The 17,813-nt window shown below is 41.8% G+C and overlaps 1 protein-coding gene and 1 pseudogene across 2 annotated transcripts in view; both read right to left on the reverse strand.

The window, feature by feature from the left end:
• Positions 1-2,090: 2,090 nt before the first annotated feature.
• Positions 2,091-17,813, reverse strand: part of LOC139638852 (cytochrome P450 2F5-like) — a 32,131-nt gene continuing 16,408 nt past the window's right edge. Inside the window, exons 2-9 of one of the 2 annotated variants that reach the window (XM_071512879.1) lie at positions 12,315-12,477; positions 12,075-12,224; positions 11,668-11,828; positions 8,956-9,132; positions 7,686-7,827; positions 3,584-3,771; positions 3,272-3,413; positions 2,091-2,620 (exon numbers count right to left, since the gene is read on the reverse strand). In XM_071512879.1, the coding sequence (XP_071368980.1) occupies positions 2,439-2,620; positions 3,272-3,413; positions 3,584-3,771; positions 7,686-7,827; positions 8,956-9,132; positions 11,668-11,828; positions 12,075-12,224; positions 12,315-12,477 (1,305 nt within the window). In that variant the 3' untranslated portion in view covers positions 2,091-2,438. Of the gene's footprint in view, positions 2,621-3,271; positions 3,414-3,583; positions 3,772-7,685; positions 7,828-8,955; positions 9,133-11,667; positions 11,829-12,074; positions 12,478-17,813 lie in introns of both variants that reach the window. The other variant, XM_071512878.1, reaches the window with a different exon arrangement.
• LOC139638849 (E3 SUMO-protein ligase ZBED1-like) lies at positions 13,238-16,779 on the reverse strand (annotated as a pseudogene).

The following is a 17,813-nucleotide window of genomic DNA, read 5'->3' on the forward strand; positions in this document are numbered from 1 at the left end:
CATTTGTTTCAAATTTTGGCTTGATTAGATGATTGGTTAATGAGTTATGGCCAATTTAGTGTTATGGTGTGTTTCATTAAAAGTTTATTGGTCGATAAAAGCAAAACCATTTGACCTATCAATAACCTTTATACAACAGGATGGTCCCAAGATTCTCCACACCAAGTTTCATGTGAATTGGATGAATGGCCTAGGAAGAGTTGCGAAAAAAGTGTTTCTTAAATAATTCAAAATGGACAATGCAATATGGTGGACATTGAAAGTGATATATGGGTTCGACTCGGCACCTTCCAAAGAATCTAGGAACGCAAGAATTTTCAGTCTACGACACATGGTTCAGAAGTTATTGGCCAAAATGTAAAGTTGCTTGTTATAGCACCACCATCTGGCCAATGTGCATGGGCTGCCTTGCCTGAGTAGCGGTGCGCCGTAGGAGCCCACCTGCCAAATATGGTTGCTGTAGGACTTGCGGTTTCCGAGCTGCAGATACTTTTAGCGGAGAAAAAGAAAGAAAGAATAATTCCAGCAAATACAATAGGGTTCCAGCACTACGTGCTAGGACCCCTAAATATAAATTGAAAAGGATACATAAATACTACAAATCACAAATATGTATGAATGCAATAAACAGAAAGACAAATATATCTTTCCATCAATAAATAAATGATTTGTTACTTGTGTTCTGTAAACATAAATAAATTAAGAAATATTGACAAATACATTGGCAACAATAAAAAAAATATCAAAACAAATGAACAATAGACAAAAGGCAGAAGATGTTCTTTTGTACTGCTTTCAAATCGAATAAGGAAATGGAAAAATGAAAGGATGAATTTAAATGTCTTGTTTTGCAAATTAATGAGTGATTTATTTAAGGATTACAGAAAGTATTATGAAATCATATTATCAAATGTATATATTATATTATTTCCCATTTAATTGATTATTATAAAACAAGTTTAATTGACACATTTTAAATCCATTTGAATTAGTAATTTACTAAATTGTTTGACTTATTTCTCTTTTGATTAGTCAATTATATTAAATTACTTCAATGAGAGCTTTGGGGCTATTACTGTTAGCGTGGCACTCTCAGTGCTTGTGTTTTAAGTAAAAGAGTCGGCTAATGGTAAAGTATGGTCCAAAATGAATTGTGGAAAAGGAAAAAGAATACCTCATATTGGAAATGCATCTATTGTTATTTGTTGTTTTTATAACTATTTTGTACTTGTGCTGGGGTTTCATTAGTTTCTGCTTTAAGTTGCTCATTATAATGTTAGGTGTCAGTAAGTAATTCAGGTTAGTTGTTTTCTGGTAATTGTGATGCTGCAAAGTGATGTTAACATTCTTTGATTGTGCTGTTGACCAAGCTATTCATATTTAATTTCCTTATACACATATAATCAACACTTGAAATTAAGGAGTGGAGTGGATAGTGGTGATTGTGTGAAGATTTTATTTCATTTTGACATCATACTTCATTACAAATATATTCTTCCAATAAAAATGTATTTATACAATATGTGACACAAAGAAATATGCCTTGTGTAATAAGTTTAATACACACTGTTCTGCACCACTCTCTGAGTCTGGAAATAATTTGTTGCCATTTATATAAAGGCACATAATACTTACATTTGTTGCATGATAGAGCATGTTAATGATTAATACAGAAATCAAGAATGGGTTGTAATATATATGAAAGGTAGCATTCAAGAGCATTCATGAAATTATGCTTGGACAGACTGATACTCTGATACTCCTTCCTGTCACATCAGAGAGACAACAGCAAGCATCAACATTGTACACATTTGTTTACCGCTGTATCACAACTAGTGGTAGAAGAAGTACTCAGATCTTTTACGTAAGTAAAAGTAGAAATACCACAGTATAAAAATACTCTGTTACAAGTAAAAGTCCTGCATTCAAAATGTTGCTAAGTATTAGCATCAAAATGTACTTAAAGCAACAAAAGTAAAAGTACTCATTATGCAGAATGGCCCATTTCAGAATAATACATTACTTAACACATACACATTATTGAATTATAATTATTGATGCATTAATGTGTAAGCATTCATTTCCACTACTTTATATACTGCTGGGTAGCTTACAGTAATTTATAATAATACATTACAATTTATTAGTTGATTATATTTTGTATTAATAATCTGAATCTGCAAAGTAACTAGTAACTTAAGTTATCAAATAAAGGTAGTGGAGTAAAAAGTACAATATTTCCCTCTGAAATGTAGTGGAGTAGAAGTATAAAGTAGCATAAAATGGTAATACTCAAGTAAAGTACAAGTACCTCAAAATTGTACTTAAGTACAGTATTCGAGTAAATGTACTTAGTTACTTTCCACCTCTGATCACAACTATAAAGGTCCAGATGACACAAGCCATGGTAGATGCTCTGGATCGATCTCCTGGTCGGCTCACCGGGGAGTGGCGATGATTTGGTGCCGGCGGGGCACACTGGCGAAGCTGCCGTACTCTGGGTTGAGGGTTATACTGTCCGGGCCTCCAGGACAGGAGAAGGTGAAGCGCTGCAGCAGTGATACCAGGAAGAGGAAAATCTCCATGCGAGCCAGAGACTCTCCAGCACAGGATCTCTTCCCTAAGGAGAGAAAACAGGTGCTTGTGATTGTAAAGGGGCAGTATGTGACATATTAACTGCCCCATAGCACAAATGCCAGTAAATATCTACTTTGCTGGGTAATGAGATTTCTGGCTTTCAAAACAGAGTTTCTGGCTTGTCCTCTGTTTTGTAACAAAAGCTTCCCGCCCATTTCAGGACAATGAGCTGCTCACTGATGCAAGACGGTTGCAAGACATTTGAGCTACAAAGGCTAAACATCTCAATCTCAAGCCAAAAAAGCAAATGACAAAGCAGTATCACTATTACAGTATTTTACATTGTGATATATTAACTCTTCACTAGACATTTCTGTTGGATCTCTGCTCTTATTAAGTAGCTTACTCTACTGTTGTGACTTTATTGTATGTATATTTCAGGCCATCATAATGCAAGGGGAGGGGTGTGCCAGAGACTTATTTCAGAGGAGATAAGTTCTATTAATGTTGTTGCAATTCTTAATGGTTAGATTTAGTTATTGCACACAATATTGCCTATAATTTGAGCCAAAAAGGCTGAAGTCCACTTCACCACAGTTTTGTGGTGGAGAAATATCATTGCATTACTTCACTATATTTTGAAACTGTGTGTGCATTTTAAAATAAGTTTCTGAGTTTTGTCTTTGTGCTTTACCTGTAGAGAATGGCAGGAATGCAGGATTTTTCTTAAAGTTGCCATTCTGGTCCAGGAAGTGCTGGGGATTGAAGGACCAGGGGGTCGCCCACTGCTTTTCCTCTCTCAGTACAGAGTGCAGCATGGGAAGGATCATTGTGCCCTGTTGAAACAAGGTATCATGTCTATCTGATAAAAAGATTATGTAACTGACTATGCAGGCATATAGTAATTCTCTGAAATATGTTTTTATTCAACATCATGTTAAAGCCTGCAATCTTTGCACATGTACACTATCTGATGAAAATGAGAACAATAATGAAACTAGGATACCTTGGGAATTGTATAGCCCCTAAAAGAGATGTCCTGGAGTGCACAGTGAGGGAGGCTGAAGGGGACAATATCCAGAAAACGCTGCACCTCATGGATGACTGCATCTATGAAGGGGAGAGACTTCCTGTCCTCCATATTGGGGCAACGCTCTTTTCCAATGACAGTATCAATATCTTTCTGCATTTGCTCTAAAGGGGCAAAACAAACAAGTTCAAGTTTGTTTATTTATATAGCCCTCTATAAAGCATGTCTCAAAGGACTGTACAGAGAATGAGCCAAACTGATCTAACTGATCAACAATGAACCATCGAACAGAAAGATATAGGACAAACATTTGAATAATAATTAAATATAATATAATACAACAAACAGTAATCAAGTCTTGAAGAAACAAAAGCATGTATTAAGGCTTCGGCATCAGCCATATTTAGGACAGATTTTAAAGATGTTCTGAAGGTGGAAAAAAGCTATCTTTGTGATATCCTTAATGTGGGAGTCGAATGAGAGAACTGGGTTGAATGTAACTGCAAGATCTTTAACTGTGGGACTCTGGGTAATTAAGCAGTCCCCAAAATTTAAAGTGACGTCTGCAACTCCCCCCTCGTCCCCCTCGCCCATGCCCCCCCTCTTCAACTCCCAGATATCCTCCCCCTCCCTGCCCCCCTCGACCTTCATCCAAGCGCACTGTGTCAAACCAGCGTTGCTGATATCAGCACCGGAGAAGCAAACAACTGATGGCCTTGGGGTTCCCGCTGCAATGTAGCTGGTATTCATGAAATTTCCCATATCAAGATGGGACCCAGTACACGTATTGCTGGATCACAACCACCACCAAGAGTTTTTACGTCAGTGCCTGTAACTTTCCCCATTCCTGTTTTGACTAGCAGTAGAATAAGCAAGATGTACCCTCTCCATGCTGCAAACTTATCAAATTTGATAAGAGTGAAACAACTTGACAATTGCAGACATCCTGCCTCAGGGCCTGTGACCAATAATCTAAAACTAGCCCAAAAACCATAAAGCTTGGCTTGCTTAATGTTAGGTCTCTGGCTAGTCTCTTTTGATCAATGACCAAATTAATACTTATAAAGTTGATTTTATGTTTTTAACTGAAACCTGGTTAGACAGAAATGGCAGAATGGCTGTTCTTATTGAATCTGCACCCCCCAATTTAAATTTTTTAGATGTTTTTAGAGCTGACAGGAGAGGGGGAGGTGTTGCAGCTCTTTTCTCTGATGTGTTTCAGTGCAAACAGGTGTCATTTGGGGATTTTACATCTTTTGAATACCTTGCTTTTACTTTGAAATGTACTATTCAAGTTTTATTTCTGATTATATACAGACCACCTAAACAGTCCAACAATTTCTTTGACGAATTTGGTGAACTACTTGTCTGGCTATATCGGGTGACTTCAATATTCACATTGATAATCCAAATGATAACCATGCTAGAGAGCTGACTAGCATGCTAGAGGCTTTTGGTCTGTCTCAGCATGTGTCGGGGCCCACCCACAATCGGGGGCATACCTTGGACTTGATTATCACTAGGGGTCTCAATATCACTAAAACTGCTGCTATTGATGTTGCCATATCTGATCATGTCTGTGTTTTCTTTGATGTGTCTATAAATCTGGAACTACAAGCTAGGCCAAAAATTGTTAAAAAACGCTACATCAATGATAATACTGCTGCAGCTTTTATGAACGTAATGTCTATGTCACAAATGCCCACTGCGCATTGTATTAATGACCTTGTTGAAAATGTTAATTATCAAATTAGGAATGCCATTGATGACATTGCACCAGTTAAGGTGAAAATCTCTGGTAAGCAAAAAGCACCCCGGAGAAATGCTATGTCTGTAAAACAATGGAAAAGAGAATGCCGAAAGGCTGAACGTAAATGGCGAAAAACAAAACTCCAGGTTCACTATGATATCTACAACGAGGAGCTCCAAAACTACAACATAGAATTGAGAAATGCCAGACAATCCTTTTTTGCCAAGATCATTAGTGAAAATACAAATAATGCATGTACACCTTTTACTACTGTTGACAGACTGATAAATCTCCCAGCATCCTTCAACCAGCTTAACAACTATTGAATTTCAAATGCCCACTTTGACCATTTCCAATCCGGATTTAGACCCCATCATAGTACTGAGACAGCCCTTATTAGAGTTGTGAATGATCTTCGTATAAACACAGATTCAGGCAAGCTTTCTATCCTTGTACTTCTGGATCTTAGTGCTGCATTTGAGACTGTTGATCACACAATATTAGGGGATAGACTAGAAAATTGGGTTGGACTCTCTGGCCCGGTCTTAAATTGGTTCAAGACCTACCTGCAAGGCAGGAACTACTTTGTGTCTATCGGTGACTATGTCTCTGAAAGGGTCAGTATGACATGTGGAGTTCCACAGGGCTCAATCCTCGGCCCTCTTTTATTCAACCTCTACATGCTTCCACTAGGACATATCATACAGAAAAATAGCATTCACTACCACAGTTATGCAGATGACACTCAGCTCTATATATCTCTTTCTTCAAGTGACTTTGGTCCTGTAAATTCACTGATTCAGTGTATTGAGGAAATCAATGACTGGATGTGCCAAAACTTTCTTCAGCTAAATAAAGACAAAACTGAGGTAATTATCTTTGGTACTAAGGAAAAGAGGCAGACAATTAGGGCTCACCTTGACTCCCTGTCTCTCAAGAGTAAAGACCAAGCTAGGAATCTTGGTGTTATTATGGATGCTGATCTCAAATTTAACAAACATTTTAATACCATTACAAGATCAGCCTTTTATCATCTTAAAAATATAACCAAAGTACGGGGTCTTATGTCAAAACCTGATTTAGAAAAAGCTGATACATGCTTTCATTACCAGCAGGTTAAACTGCTGCAATGGTCTTCTCTCCGGTCTCCCCCAAAAAACTCTGGGGTGTTTACAGCTGATTCAGAATGCTGCTGCCAGAGTTCTGACTAAGACTAAGAAAACAGAACACATTACACCAGTTCTTAGGTCACTGAATTGGCTTCCACTCTGCCATAGAATTGATTTAAAAATTCTGCTGCTTGTCTATAAAGCACTAAATGGCTTAGCTCCAAAATACATTTCTGACCTGCTCCTAGGATATGAGCCACCCAGACCTCTGAGGTCATCTGGGACCGGTCTGTTAGTTGTTCCCAGGGTGAAAACTAAATCAGGTGAAGCTGCTTTTAGTAATTATGCTCCAAATTACTGGAATAAACTTCCAGAAGCACTGAGATGTGCTCCTTTTCTCTGTGGCCTTCTGCTAAATCATCTGTATGTAGATGTAACAGGTGTTATCTTTATTTATTTCTTTTATTTATGTTTTACCTATTTTATACAAAATTATTCATCAGTTGGCGTCACGAACAGGATCCCAACAGGAGTCTAGAGGAACTCTGGTGAGTAGTTTATCTGCTCTGACGGGATCCTCAAACCTGTATTGAGAATTGAAGGATTTCTTGAAGTTTATAATTGTAATTGTTTAGATGATCTGTGTATTGTTCTACAGGAACATTTTACAAGTCCTATAGGGGCTGTGGGGCCTCCCTATAGGGTGGGGTAAGACCACTGGAAAGACTCTAGACTCCTTCGAAGAATCCTTCAAAGAATCCTTCAAGATCTCATCTAAATTGATTTCCTTTTGAGAGGAAAAATTGAGGGAGTCACTCTCAGAGAAGTTATACTGGCTGACCAGAGGTGTCACCAGTGTGAGAGTGACTGCTCAATATCTTTCTTTCTTTCGTTTTTAATGTCATTTTATGTATTTTTTCTGTTTTATGTGAAGCACATTGTATTTGCCTTGTGTATGAAATGTGCTATATAAATAAAGGTTGCCTTGCCTTGCCTTGCCTTGCAACAAGAGGCCATTGTGTTTTTGGGCATGACAGCCATGTTTTGACAGCGGATAGGCATAATTCTAGGTTTGCAGAGCAGAATTTACACTCAAATCTATTGTTATAAATGTCATTAGGCAAGTGTGTCAAGTGGCTGATTCAATTCCAGACCACAAAGTGTTCAGACCAGGCAAACATAGATATTGTTTGACTGAGTCTTCTGTCAGGAGACTTACCCTGTATGTTGGGGTATTTGATAAGTATACTGAGTGCATATCTGATAGTTGTGCTGGTGGTTTCTGTTCCTGCCAGGTACAGGTTCCACACTGTAGACACCAAGTTCTGATAGTGGAACTCAGTTGTGGGATTGTCCTTTTCCTAAAATGACAAAATTGGAACAAATTAACAGTTTAATTCCAAAAATTAGACATCCACACCGTTTGAAAAATTACTGATGATTCCTGGCATTAAAGTTAATCTCATTATGGCAGAGCATTCAGGTTGTTATTAGCTACTACCCAATTACTCATTTTTACCGACAGAGTTTTTGTCCGTTTTTTTGGTTGACCGTTAGCAGGATATTTCAAAAGCTTATCGGTGGATTTGCATGGAACTTTGTGCAAAGATTGGAATCATCATGAATGACTAACTTGCCAATTGGCCAAAGGGGGGCGTGGTGGTGGGCGTCGCTTCATGTAACTCCATCAAACTTTGTGTGCCGATCCACAGACATAAGAAGAGGCAAACCATCCATTATTGGCCCAATCAAACACTGGAGCACTAGAGAGCTACTTTCTGGTTTAAACATAACTGCCCTGTTAATGTTTCCAAAATTTGGTACAGTGTAAGAAGAGCAACTGAAACTGAACAGATATAGAGCTGACTGGCCATGTGGTGTTGCAATAATCGGCTAAAATGCTTAAAAGTGCCAACAATTTGAACATATCTCATGTCCCATTTCAGGTAGAGTCATGAAAATGTGTGCATCTCCTGATGTTAAACAAGTTGTTTATGGGGCATGGAAGAAATTAGCTTTTGGTGAAAATTCAACATATGGAACTGGCATATCTTGACAATTGCATAGTGTTGGTAGAGGTAAGTGGTCTACTGAGTGCCATCTAGTTACCTCCGCCAAGGAGGCAATGTTTTCACCCGCGTCTGTGTGTTTGTCCGTCTGTCTGTTAGCAGGATATCTCAAAAACTTGTATGAAGGTTGGTTATGGGCCAAGGAAGAACTGATTAACCTTTCATGTCGATTGGCCAAAAGGGGGCGTGGTGGTGGGGGTGGCATATCACCAAAAGGTGCATAACGTCCTTGCAGTGTGTTGTCAAACATGGCGGAGGTCTGTGCTCTACTGAGCACATTTTCTAGTTGAGAATGAAATAATCAATATTTTTGAAATGCTGGGTATTGTTCAGGAACTTTTTTGTCTGAAAAGGGATCTGAGAAGCTACATCTTAGGTCCACTACTCAAAAGAACAAATATTCTTTAAGTGCTATCCAACCTGACTGAGTCGGGTGAGGAAGCAATCGATGTAGTCTCTCGGGGAGCCGTGGTCTATCGTCTCCTGATGCTCTTGGATCTTCATCATGATAAACTCTCTCACCTCCTCAATCAGGGCGAACATGGTGTGCTGCTGGCCTGGCAGACGCTCCAAGAGCCAGGGAAAGACATTATATATCTATGGGAGGTAATAAGATAAAATAAGATAAGTAAGATAAGATAAGATAAGATGAGATGAGATAAGATGAGATAAGATAATATAAGATAAGATAAGATAGCACTTTACTGATCCCCTTGGGGAAATTCAAGTGCCACAGCAGCAATTGGCGAACAATACCAAGGAAATGTCAAGTATGATTCAAGTACAGCAAGGTAATAGAAGAAATAACTACTAAAATGAGATCAAGGTAATGTACATAATATACAACAATAGACAATAGACAGTGTAGTGTAGACAGTGCAAATAAATGCAGGTAAATGCAATGGTGGACGGGCGCATACATTTGCCTTCGATGTCAGTGACCGGGGTTCGATTCCTAGCTTTTTCCTGAATTTCCCCAAGGGGATCAATAAAGTACTATCTTATCTTATCTTAAATAAAAATGTAAATAATAATTTAAGAATTTCAGATATTGGATAAGTCTATGGATATATTCCAGAGGAACGTAATATCCTTGTGCAGCATAGTCAAGAGTCAATAACTTATTAGTGCCGGTTAGGGGGAAAAGGCGGGGGTCCAAGTTATAGGTGCAGAGGAGGCCAGGATGCATAGTTTTGTTTGTAAGGATTTAGGATATTACTTACAAAATTCTTGAATATGTGAAGGCTTTCATTCCAAAATGCTGCGTATCCATGTTGGGAAAATGTTACCTGATGTCCGCTGATCAATATTTCTAACAGCCCCACAACGTGCCCATTCACACCTACAGCGACAACTATAAAGATAACTATAAACTATAATGATACACTGTTTCTCAAGCATTCACACTACAATGATATTGGCGGAGAATATTCAAAGAAAAAGTGGAGCATGATTACTTTACTGAAGTGCTTTTATATTACTCACTCTCTAAAGTAAATAACGACATAGCCAAAGGATTTGGGTTCATGAATTGCTGCAAAAGAGAGAGTGGCTGGCAGAATCAATAATGCTCTTTTACGGCGCTGTCATGACATTGTGCTTTGTTTATATGAGAGCTAATGTAGTCACCAAATGAAGCTGTTCAAGTGAAGTATTGCGTAATTTCAATCAGGAAGACTATGTATCTCCGCCCCTCTCTCTAGTTTCATTCAAACTTCTCTCTATCCAATCACCGTTAACCAACGCATTCCCTCGCTTTCAATATCCAATCCGTGCAAGCCATCACTTTCCCTCTCCTTCTCGCAGAACCAATCATCTAAGTGGTCGAGAGTATATAGACATCATTTTCTATTCGTCTTATCTAGTTATAGTTGTAGTGTGAACACAGACTTTTTGGCTGGACCGCAACAGCGGGGCCAGCCCTACAAACGCGAATGTCTGTCACTCACTGACTGACTGACTGAGTGATCAAGTTACACTGGTCGGCCGTGGCACGTCGCACATCATAGGCTCACAGAGCCAGAAATTGAAGTTTCGTTTTCTCCACCATCTAGTTTCTCCGCTGAGATCGGGAGCCCGTTTCTCCCACACAGTAAGCAGGCAGAACAATATCATGCATGTAAGCTGAAGCTAAAGTAGAATCTATACAATTATATCATTTCACCGTTTATTTCGATGCATATGTTTCGCTTATGCTTATGCTTATTTCCGACCTTCCCGAAGTTTCCCGGGGCCACGGTTCCGGCCAGTGCCGCTAGCTGGGCGCCAATTTGTTCCCGGTGATCCAGCCGAGATTTTGGCGGGGGTCCCGACGACGATACATCATCGGGTGTCTGGCGAACAACGTTTTCGGCACCGATGGATACTAGAACGCCTGGCGCTTGGATCGGCAGGATCAATGCTGGCCGTGGGCGCGGTGGAGACGACAGCGGCGGAGAGAGGAGAAGGGACGCGCTGGAACAGAGATCAGTATGGATGTATGGACTATTATTCTGTATTAGCAGTCTACAGCGGAGTTAGTTACACCATTGGTCGGCCGTGGCATGCGGCACACTCATACACAATCCAGCCATATACTAGGTTTTGACCTAGTCTTGTTTATTTACTTATACTGATTTAAATCTTTTTATAGTTATCTTTATAGTTATCATTCTAGATGTGAATGGGCCTTTACTCTCCAGAAATGTGTTCCGTCAGTACGCGGGAGTTTCCCCAATACGGCAGGTCCTCCGTGGCTATTGGGGAATGGTCACCAATTGTGACATTGTGGGTCCAAACACAGCCTGGCGAACCATCTCTGTAGGCGTCTCATGTGGAGCAGTCCCGATGGAACCACTGGATGGGCTGCCGCCATGAGACTCAGGAGACAGAAGAGAAGTTGTCTTCGCTGTCTCCCTGCATCGCCAGTGCTTCCTCCACCACTGGGTCTATGGAGCGAACCAGTGGTGGGGAAATCATGACCGGGGAAGAGGCACAGGGCTCAGGCGAGCCACCATCATTACCTTGCTATCACGGATGAATTGTAATGCTATTTTGTATTTTGCCAACTAATCCATTATTTTGGGAAGGATTTGCAGGACCACATTCTTCAGCCTCTCTCCTTTTCCCTTCTTGAGTGCCACCTCATCCTACCTGGCCAAGAGGACAGCTGGCGAATTTTACAATTTCAGTAAAGTTGTTGAGGAGACGGAGGAAGTGCTTGTCATCGTAGCTGAAGCGTTGGCCAAACACCAGGCAGCAGATCACATTGGACACAGTGCAGCTCAACAAGAAGGTTGGGTCAAAGGGTGTGGCTGGAGGAAGAAGGGAAAACACAGAGTGAACTCTTAACTTGACCCATAGTCCTGTGTTACTGCAGTTTGTGTAGCATATTCTATTTACAATGCATACACTGCCACTCAAAAAGAGGGACAGATCAAATTAGACAACAATTAAGGGATATTCAAATAAACTTGACAGATTATATGATAATCATCTGATAAATCAACCCAGTGTAAAATATATGGGCTTGGATGTCAACAGCTGAAAACCGTACACACCTTTGAATGTATCTATGTGGGCGACCAGGTTCTTGCCCTCCTCCTGGATCCACTCTTCCATCCTCTTGCGTCCCATCCCAAACTCTCGAAGTGTTGTCAGGGTGAAACGTCGCAGCTGGTACCAGCGCTCCCCATTACCGAAGGTCAAGCCTGAGAAGATGGAATGTGAAGAATAAATTGGGCAATTACAGGTAGGTAGAGTACATTCTAGCCATTTTGATACAGAGAGTATTCTGTTACCATAGCCCTTGCTTGCTTTGAGCAGATACGGCACTTGCCATCTGCCAGCGAAGTCATCTGCCTGGTCCACCAGGGCCTCCTTCACAGCGTCATATCCTACCAGAACCACAGCCCGCTGCCAGCCTAGGTGCACGGTCATCACAGGTCCATAGCTTTCACTGAGCTGGAGCAAGACATGCTTTGTTATAGAAAGAAACATTTTCATTCCAACTGAATTCCTCATATAAATGGCACCCATCTCATGGAATGATTTCGTGAGATGGGTGCCATTTGGTATTTTCAGAAGTTTCACTACAAGCAAAGATACAAGAAAACATAATTTTTGGTATTTCACAACATAATAGACATGTTAGTCCTCTCAGAAAACATATTTTTTATTCCTTTATGATAGCACTTTACATTTCAGCACAGTAATAACAGGTGTGATGACCCTCCCGCTCTGCCGGCTGGTTATCTGTGTGTGTGTCTCTTGTCTGTCCTACAGGAGCCTGGTGGGCGGGGTCGTCATCGGTGCTGACGGAGTGCACCTGGGCCCAGTGTACTCCTAGGCTTAAGAAGCCCTCAGACCGTTAGTGACTCTCTCGTTCCTCACCTCAGCACACCTCTTGTTTGGTTCTTTTGAGTTGATGTAGCTTGTGTTTGTGTGTACAACACATACTACACTCTTTCCATGCATCCACTCACTACGCTACTGATACTACAGACCTCCAACACCTCATCTTTCCTCTTTGTTTTCCCTACTTTTAGTTAATAAATTATGGTGTTGGACACTGTCAGCCATGGCACAGCTTGCCTCTCTGCCTGGATGTGCAAGCTGCCTCTGCCTGAGCCAGAGGGTCGTGGAGCTGGAAGGACTAATCACTTTGCTCCATCAGATAATGGAAGATGAAGGACTCTCTTGCCGCGACTGCAGCCAGAGCTTGTCAAGCCAACAACGCAGCCAGTTTGTAGGCTACTGTTCCATGGGTTTCTCTGCACCACCACACCGAGGCCGCCTCCAGTGCTCCAGACAACCATAGCACACTACCGGTGACCTCAGAGGACCTGTGGATCGGTCTAAGAGCTAAGCCCAAATCCCTAGCCTGTTCTACTCCCTTATCCAATGAACCCTGGTGTACTATTACTGGGAGAGGGCGCAGGGGGAGGTGTTCCTCTCGCCTCCCCACCCGGTTAGACCTCTGTCTCAAGAATAGACAAAATGGATAACCTGTTAATCCTCAACAGAACAAATAAGGACTTTTCACTTTCTGCTGCCCTGTGCTTCACTGAAACCTGGCTTAGTGAATCTATCCCGGACAACGCATTATGTATTCCTGGCTTTCATCTCCACAGAGCAGATTGCGTCATGGAGCTATTGGGGAAAAATAGAGGAGGTGGAATATGTTTCTTCAAGTGCTGTCAATCGATTAAAAAATTTAATCGAGTTAATCACAATAATAGGCTGTGATTAATCATGATTAATCACAGGTTTAAAATACTAGTATTTACTTGTATTTTTTGGGGGAGATAAAACAAATACATGTGTGGTGTTGGAATAAAGAAATGCATGACAAACTGGTTAGAGGAATCAGAGTTTTTTTTTTTTTTAGTTTATTATAACATCTCAGCATAGTTTTGATGATTTCTGAATTTGAATTAGAATCTCTTAATTTGCAGAGTAAAAAAGTAAAAAAGGGAGTGCTTGGCATTGCCCACAACATCCATAATGAATTGCAGACTTAATTAGCAGACAACTACATAAAGAGCAGTTACAAAGTAACGTCTGCTACAAAGTGAATGTAAACAGCTTGCCTGTACATTTTTTGCAAAGTAACATCTCACCCAAATGAATGCTACAGTGAGTAGGTCTATTTAAAACTGCCATAGTGTCTTTGAAGAGACAAAGTGAACAGTCCCTTTTCACACTCTTAGTTGAATAAGATTACTTGAAACAGTGTGAACTTGTGTGATATGACTCCAGTCAACCAGTTCATAAAGTCTACTTTTCTTTTAACCAGTTGCTCAAGCAGACTAGCTTGTTGACATTTTCAGATGACAAAGCTGACCTCTTCTTCTGCACAATGTTTACCTTGCGAGGCAGCTGGATTCGCAAGGTAAACAATCCATCTTGCCAGGCTTCAAGTTATGCGTTTGTGACTGAACCACAGTGATGTGGACCAATCAGCGTCCTATGAGGGCAGCTAGGGGTGTGGTTTAGGTGTGGCGACAGCGAGAAGTGACTGTTCGTTCACAACATGGCGGCTCCTAAAGAGGCTAGCGTAGATGCTGCTATAACATAAGTTATTTCTGAACTGGAGAGTATTTCTTCATTGAAAGAAGAGCAAAGAACGGCACTGAAGGCTTTTCTGGATAGAAAAGATGTTTTCGCCCTTCTCCCGACTGGCTTCGGCAAGAGAGGCACCTGAGCTCCTTTAGCCATGACAGGTTTGTGTTCTCCTTTCGTCTGTAGAGATCCTCTGTGAATGCAGCCTTGAAGTGCACTATGTAGGCAGGGTCAACATCTGAGACCTCCATCGTACGTAAGAGGTGGCAGAGTGCAGCACCACAGAGCAGGACACATATTTGTCACCACCCAGGAGCTCAGTGACATATCTACAAACACACAAGACCAACAGAATTAATCACTACACTTTTCATTCAGATAGCACCCAGGCCTAAAATTATTTCTAAAATACAATAACAAAGTGACTATTATATTAATTGTATTTGTCAGAAAATAAAATTGGAGAGGATAGGGAAATCACCTTACCTGCATGGCTCCAGCAGTGTTTCCAACTTTGCCAGCCTGTCATATTCAGCTGAGGTTAGCATGGATAAGTTGTGCTTCTGCTGTGCCAGCGTTGCCTTCAGTTGGTCTTTGTTGTGTTGGACCCGCTTTATCATTTCGAGAGTTGAATTCCAGTGCGTGGGTACATCCTGGATGAGTGACTCCTCTTCTTGCCCATGAGAGGCTTGCTGAGTTTGCAGGACTGTTTGAAATGTCTGACTATTTTACAGCACTTGGCTAAAGCACCATCAAACCCGCTGTCACGGAGAGCCACTGTGATTACCCTCTGTATAATGTGCACTACACAGGGCATATGTTCGAATGGTAGACTCCTTGCTGCCGCGATCATATTGCGAGCGCTATCTGTTCCTATAGTGTTGACCTGGGGCCTCAAGTATAAACGGTGCGCATATACAAAAAGGTTGCGTATGCTGGTTTTCATGCACACGCGGGATGTATAAAAATGAACGTGGCGTGAGAATGTGTGGGCCGTCCCACAAACTCTTGTCTGGCTCTGTCAGTTGGCAACACCAAACTACAAAGTACTGAAACTTGCCAAATGTTTCAAAATAACGTTTCCACTCCAGTTACTGTGCTATGTCTATGAAGTAGTCTATGAAAAACCATAATTATGTCCACTGATACACCATAATAGTTTGATCATTTATGTGGATAATGTTTAACATCAGAAAGGCCAAAACCCAACTGGCATCGTCATTTCCGCAGTGATCCCGTGGATGATGTGTAATTAAGTCAACAAGGTGTAGGCAATTAGGTGTGGCCCATAAAAGGATGCGTAAACATGATGGTGCCTACTTGATAAGCAATGGCTTTGGTGCTGCTGGAGCACATCGCAAATGGCAGAGTTCGGAGGGAGCGTGTGTGCAGGGACCACACTGATTTATTGGCCCAAGATGATGACTGGCTTATGAGCCGATTCAGATTGCCAAGAGCTATCCTCTTGGAACTCTGTGCTGAACTGGGCCCGGCTTTGGAAAGGGGGACCGCAAGGAATCACGGCGTACCAATCCCGGGTTCCTTGCAGCGGGAGCTTTCCAACTTCTGGCTGACCGGTCGGGTATCTCCCAATCATCCCTGAGCCGTGCCATGCCAGCCGTATGGGACGGCATAATCCGTATGTCGCCCAGGTACATAAAATTTCCCTACACTGTGGGTGAGCAGGCCAACATCAAAGTGCAATTTGCAGCGATGAGCCGATTTCCAAATGTAATCGGAGCGATCGACTGCACTCACATTGCTATATGGGCACCATCGGAGAATGAATTTGCTTATGTGAACAGGAAGCATTTTCATTCTGACAAATTTTGTGGCACGGTGGCCTGGGTCTGGGCCTGCAGAGTAGTAGTGTTGGGAACAGACTTCAAGCTGGGGCTGTGCAGGATGGTTGGCTTCTTGGTAAGATATGGCGTTAACTTTACGATTCTTATGGTGCGTTTGTATTGTCATTTGAGCATGTGGTTAATAGAAACCCTTAGGTGACCATGGTTACCCACTCAAAACGTGGCTCCTCACCCCACTCACCAACAACCTGACTGAGCAAGAGCGGCTGTACAATGATGTCCATGCTCGGGCTCGGTCAGTGGTGGAACGGACCATAGGGCAGCTGAAAGGCTGGTAGCGCTGCTTGGACAGCACTGGTGGCATGCTACTGTACAGTCCACGGAAGGTGTGTCGCATTGTGCAGGCATGCAGTGTGGCGTACCTCTGCCACAGGAGCTGTGGATCGATGAACCTGACCCTGGCCCACCAAACATTGAGCCAAATGCAGCAGCTATACAGCGCCATTTGGATGTAATACACATAATGTGAAACACAAAGTGGTAAGCTGAGACTTGGCATGTATTTTTTAACCAGTTCTTTTAATGAGTCACTTATGTCACTGAGAACATCATTCACTTTCTTAACTCATTGCAGATATCTTTCATTGTATTCACTATTTCGTTCTGTGACTCCAGCACAGCGTTGGTGAGGACACGGCCAGATTGCCGCCCCTCAGCAGTCGAGGCACGGGACGCAGCGGATCCCTGCGGGTGCGCACAGTCAGCTGCCGTGGAGACGCTGGCCTCACATTCACGGTCCCCCTCTCCTCCTCCTGACTCAGGTTGGCTCGTAGTGATGTGTCCCTGGCGCCGAACTCCCCAGTTTCCACATTACAATATGTGACAATAAATGGCATTACATTGTGTAACTCAGTGTGTCCAGCCTGCTTATTGTGCGTAAATTGGATTGTGGCATGTGACACTGACAGATGTATGGTTTATTGTAACTGGTCTGTAAATTCAGCTGCAAGGTTTGAGTCATGGTGTGTTGCATGTACTTACCAGGAGTAATGACACACATGTCGGAGTCGCCCTCACATGCTGGCAGGATGGCAGATAGGAGGGTTTCTCCGACAATTGCAGGCGACCCTTTCAATTTCACGTTGATTGGGATGTACTGTATAAAGGAAAGGTGCGCAGGACCTGGCGTGCGCATGGTTTTATACATGTCGATTTCTGTACATACATACTTTTCAAATTTTGTGAGTACGCCATTTTTCAGTATGAAAGCTGCGCAGTCTTTTATACATGAGGCCCCTTGTCCGTTATCTCCCACTCCTTTGCAACTTCAAGAAACTGGCTAGTGCATGCTTCAGCAAAATGCCTTTCCTCTGTTTTCACCACACCTAAAGCGAACGAGTGCAGTTGCCATTTGTCATCGATTAGGTGTGC

Source organism: Centroberyx affinis, unplaced genomic scaffold (genome assembly GCF_046629955.1).
Source record: "Centroberyx affinis isolate AG114_WGS23_722 - 3 ecotype Tasmania unplaced genomic scaffold, CSIRO-AGI_Caff_v1 ptg006598l_1, whole genome shotgun sequence".
Taxonomy (NCBI): Eukaryota; Metazoa; Chordata; class Actinopteri; order Beryciformes; family Berycidae; genus Centroberyx; species Centroberyx affinis.